Source organism: Cyprinodon tularosa, unplaced genomic scaffold, assembly GCF_016077235.1.
Source record: "Cyprinodon tularosa strain WSP-4 unplaced genomic scaffold, ASM1607723v1 ctg35, whole genome shotgun sequence".
Classification (NCBI taxonomy): domain Eukaryota; kingdom Metazoa; phylum Chordata; class Actinopteri; order Cyprinodontiformes; family Cyprinodontidae; genus Cyprinodon; species Cyprinodon tularosa.
In genome coordinates this window covers 624,516-629,371 of record NW_024039063.1, presented here as the reverse complement: position 1 = coordinate 629,371, position 4,856 = coordinate 624,516, and the positions used below count along the sequence as shown (strand labels likewise).

General features: G+C 42.3%; 1 protein-coding gene across 1 annotated transcript; it reads left to right on the top strand.

Moving 5' to 3' along the window:
* Positions 1-1,511: 1,511 nt before the first annotated feature.
* Positions 1,512-3,780, top strand: sox2 (SRY-box transcription factor 2). The gene has a single exon (XM_038295013.1). The coding sequence runs from the start codon at positions 1,923-1,925 to the stop codon at positions 2,889-2,891; it is 969 nt and encodes a 322-aa protein (XP_038150941.1). The 5' UTR covers positions 1,512-1,922; the 3' UTR covers positions 2,892-3,780.
* Positions 3,781-4,856: the final 1,076 nt, after the last annotated feature.

Genomic DNA, 4,856 nt, shown 5'->3' with positions numbered 1-4,856 from the left:
CTCCTCCATTTATTATCAAATGACTAAAACAAAATAATAAGGCTTGATCTCTTCGCTTTCAATTATGATTTAATCTGGAGGCTCGTGTTCAAATTCAATTTTTTCAGGTGTACTTGATCTATCTTTAATTATGTTGGTTGTCTGATTTTGCTGCAGGCAAATAGCAGATGTTGCAGGTATGATTGTGTTTGAAAACAAACTTTCCTATTTATAGGATACATATATTTTTTTGCGAGGTGTTTAAGTAGGCTATTCCATTTGTTCTGAAGTGAACTTAAAAGCAGGGATTTTCTGGTAGTTTTTCCAGTTGCTTGGAGTTGAGAGTTTCTCCACTAGGCGGCGCTTGTGTCACGCAGCACAGCACGGGTGTCTGAACTGGAGCATTAAAAAAAAGGCACGCATCCTGCCTCTAAAAAACTTTTACTCTGATCCATGGGTGGGTGGCTTTAACTTTACTGTGCGGTAGTTTGGGTCGGTTCACTCCGTTCTGTTTGATCCAGAATTCTTTCTGAAGTTATGCTTTGGATTTTATTTTCTATTTACTCCACCTGACTCAACCTGCTGGAGCTAAAATCCATATTGATAAAAATCAACTTTATATTCAGATATTTTTCATCTTTATTTGTTCATTTCTATTTAGTTACATGGTCCTGGGGCCCCCACATCCCACCCAAACACTCGCACAACAACAACAGCAGCATTAGTGGAAGTGGAGTGGAGTTGGGTCTTTGTCCGGACAGATGTAGGCCTAATGACAACATCCCAAACAAAACAAAAAAAGCGCTTATTTGTGTTGAGATGAGTCCGTCTGCCTTCTGTGTGTTGGCATTCAACTTGGCTAAACAAAAGGAGCAGTGGGGAAACATCTTGGATTACCTTTCCTCTTTTCAACGCTAAAAACCAGCCGTAGCTTCACCCCCCTTCTCCTCCATTCACGCACACATACAAACACACAGCGTGGCCATTCAGCTCTTTGAGTTAACCAACAAAGTTTATTTAAGTGTTGTTGGGTTATCGGCCTGGAAATTGGGGCGGGGGTGGGATTAGTAACTTTTCTTTTTTTATTATTTGGAACAACAGGACTGACACGAGCCTTAAACAATATAATATATATATATATATAGAAACAATCTTAATCATTAAAAATTAAATAAAATCGGGCGTATATTTTCTCATTTATACCTTGTTTGCATATGTTTTGATTTTTTTTTTACTCCAAAATGATGTGGTTTTTAAATACATCTTTTGTAAACTTTTGCATTTATTTATTTAGAATAGTGAAATTATAATCATAAACTATTGCTTTGCATCTATAAAATAAAAAGACAACAGTTGAAAATAGTAAACATGCACTTTATGTTGGCTCATATGAGCAGCCTGAGTGAGTGCTACCCTGTTCGCTCCGGGGAAGATAGACACCGCCTATTTATGCTAATTAAGGTCTCTCATTGGCGCGTCGTGGGGAACGCGTGCTCTGATTGGCCAGGTCGAAGCCATTTATTCTGTGACAGCCCCGTCACATGAATGGTTGTCTATTAACTTGTTCAAAAACTATCTGGGAGTTGTCAAGGCTCAGGCGGACAGAGCAGCGAAAAAGTGCAGTTTGTTGATGCTTTTTCCAAGAAGCAGGAGAAGTTTTGTGGACACAACATAGCAGGAACCTTTTGGGAAAAGCCTCAGTGTCACACACACTCACGCTCTGACTGTGACACACACTCTGCGGGGAAAGGGAGAAAGAAGGGAGAGTGAGTGGAGAAGCGACTTGATGCTTGTTTCGATCCAGAGAAAAGTTGCTGAGAAGACCGACAGGTAACTTTTTCCTGCGCTCCTCTGTCGGCATCCAGCTGGTGGAGTTTGTCCTTATTTTTTTATTATTATATTTTATTCATCGGCTCGGAAGCTCCAACTCAAAGCTGTTCCTCATGTATAACATGATGGAGACTGAACTGAAGCCCCCTGCTCCCCAGACCAACACGGGGGGCACGGGCAACACCAACACCTCCGGGAACGGCCCGAACCAGAAAAACAGCCCGGAGCGCGTGAAGAGACCAATGAACGCGTTCATGGTGTGGTCCCGGGGCCAGAGGAGGAAGATGGCGCAAGAAAACCCCAAAATGCACAACTCCGAAATCAGCAAGAGGCTGGGCGCTGAGTGGAAACTTCTGTCGGAGAGCGAGAAGAGACCCTTCATCGATGAAGCCAAGCGGCTGAGGGCCCTGCACATGAAGGAGCATCCGGATTACAAATACCGGCCCCGACGGAAAACCAAGACCCTCATGAAGAAGGACAAGTACACCTTACCCGGCGGGCTGCTGGCCCCTGGAGGAAATGGGATGGGGGCTGGAGTCGGTGTGGGAGTGGGGGGCGGACTGGGCAGCGGAGTGAACCAGCGGATGGACAGCTATGCGGCGCACATGAACGGCTGGACCAACGGGGGTTACGGGATGATGCAGGACCAGCTGAGCTACCAGCACCCGGGTCTGAACGCTCACAACCCGAGCCAGATGCAGTCCATGCACCGCTACGACATGAGCGCCCTGCAGTACAACTCCATGACGAGTTCCCAGAGCTACATGAACGGCTCCCCGACTTACTCCATGTCATACTCCCAGCAAACCACGCCGGGGCTGACAGCCCTGGGCTCCATGGGGCCCTCCTCGGTGGTTAAGTCTGAGTCGAGCAGCTCCAGTCCGCCCGTCGTCACCTCGTCGTCCCACCGGGCCGCCCCGGGCTGCCAAAGCGGCGATCTGAGGGACATGATCAGCATGTACCTGCCTGGGGCCGAAGTAAGCGATCAGACCGCCCAGACCAGGCTACACATGTCCGGGCACTACCAGAGCACCGTGCCCGGGACGGCTATCAACGGCACGCTGCCCTTAACGCACATGTAAGAGACTCCAAACAGAGTAAGAGAAGAAAAATAAACTTTTATAAGAGAAACTCTGGACTACTTAACGTTGGACTATTTTTGTACAGAAAAATTTCGGGGTGGGAAAAGTTGTATAGAAGTCTCCAAGAAAAAGGAAACCACTCTTTTTTTATTTTCTCTTTCATTTAATAAGGAAGCTCTAGAGGAACGGTAGGAGATGCCCCTCTTCACTGCTGGGTGAAGTTTGAAAATCTAGAAAGTGGGAGTCGCAATCAAATGATTTATTATTGCAATCACCTTTTGTACAGTATTTATCAAAGAAACATTACAATCAGATGAAATTGTTAAACTGGAAGAGGTTGCACCTTTCTTTTTCCTTTTATATAAGGCAGCGCCAGTTCTGCAGAAAATATAAAAGTTAAAAATGGCAGAACTGGGATTATATGCTCCTTAATTACTGCAAACATTGGAGAGAAAAGGGACATGAGAAGCAGGTAATACTGTTTTTTTTCTTGCTTAAGGTCAATATTACTAAACATTTTATTTTTCATTTTCTTTTACAAAAATATGACACTTTTTTCCCTGTCATACAATATAGGTTGTTAATTTATATTTCAGTCTCCCACTTTTCATCTGTTAGAGATATAACGCTTGTGCTCTTTATTTTCTAATTGATTTGTACAGTTTCTGTGTATTTACTGTGACATTTTAAGTTTTTATTTCAAAATCCATTCCCGTAGTTGTATTTTTTAAAAGATTGTGGCCTCTACGCAGAAGCCAACCACTCCATGTATATATTACCAGAACTAATACCATCCTTATAACAGTTACAATTTCAGCTGAGTATATATATTTTTTTTTCAATATGCAGTTTGAAAATGAATAAATTTTGGAAATTTGGATACTTGAAATTGTATGAGTTTTAATTTTGTTTCGTTCGTTTTGTGTTGCCAGGCTTTCATCAGGGGCTGAGTTGTCATCTTTGAATTTCTTAATTTTTATTGAATCTTTTATTTTACAGAAATATGCTGATGACCTTTTTGCAGCCTGATAAAAGAAAATAGTTGTTCTCAGAGGGATGACACATGAAAAGGGCTTCAAGCACAACTATTTCAGCTTGTCCATTGATTTTTTATTTATTTATTATTATTTACCTGTGCGTTTGGCCTCTTTCCTAAAAAAGTATAGTTTTATTTCTCCATTTTTCAGTTTTCTTATTTAAGCCAAATCTATATTTTTCAGTTTTTAGGCTACATTTAATTCTTTTTCATATTCTAAATTCCTGTAAACTAATATTTAATGTATTTTTTTAATTTATATTCAGCAGCATTTGTTGTTATTCTTATATGAGAAATCAGAGCTTATTTTGCAGGCCTCACTTTGTGCAGCATTCATGCTCCTTATTTACGCTCTGAATCCCAGAGTTGTCCTAACAGGATAAAAATTCAAATTAGTGGTAAATTGTAGGGGAGCCCCCCCTTTGAAAGGCAAAAAAAGTCGCTTTCTTATAAGCGTTGTAATAGCTCCGCGCAGATTCCAGAGTGTGGCCATTTTAATTTAATGTTTAATCAAACTGCTCCTGCTGTTTCTTTAACCCTGATCTTTCTAGTGACTGTCACCGGGCACCAACACTGTCCTGTTTTTAATAAGGAAGGGGTGGTGTGTGTGAGTTTGGGGGTAGGAGGGGGGATTTTTCTTTTTTTTTTTGTCAAACAGACTGATTCCCCACCATCTCACACCAATAATAATAATCCTTATGATGAGCTAACTGCTCTCCTTGAATTAAACTAACGGTTTTAAATCTGGTGGGTGTGCATCAGCCGGTGTGTGCGCGCAGTGATGTATATTAGAGCCGTTGTGTCTTTGCAGGCTTGGTCCCCGGGGAGCAGCAGATGAATATTTCAAGAGGGGCCACTCGGTATTTATCCATCTCCTTCTCTGTCTCTCAGGCGGACTTTCAGGAGGTCAGGGGATCGTTGCTTGGCCC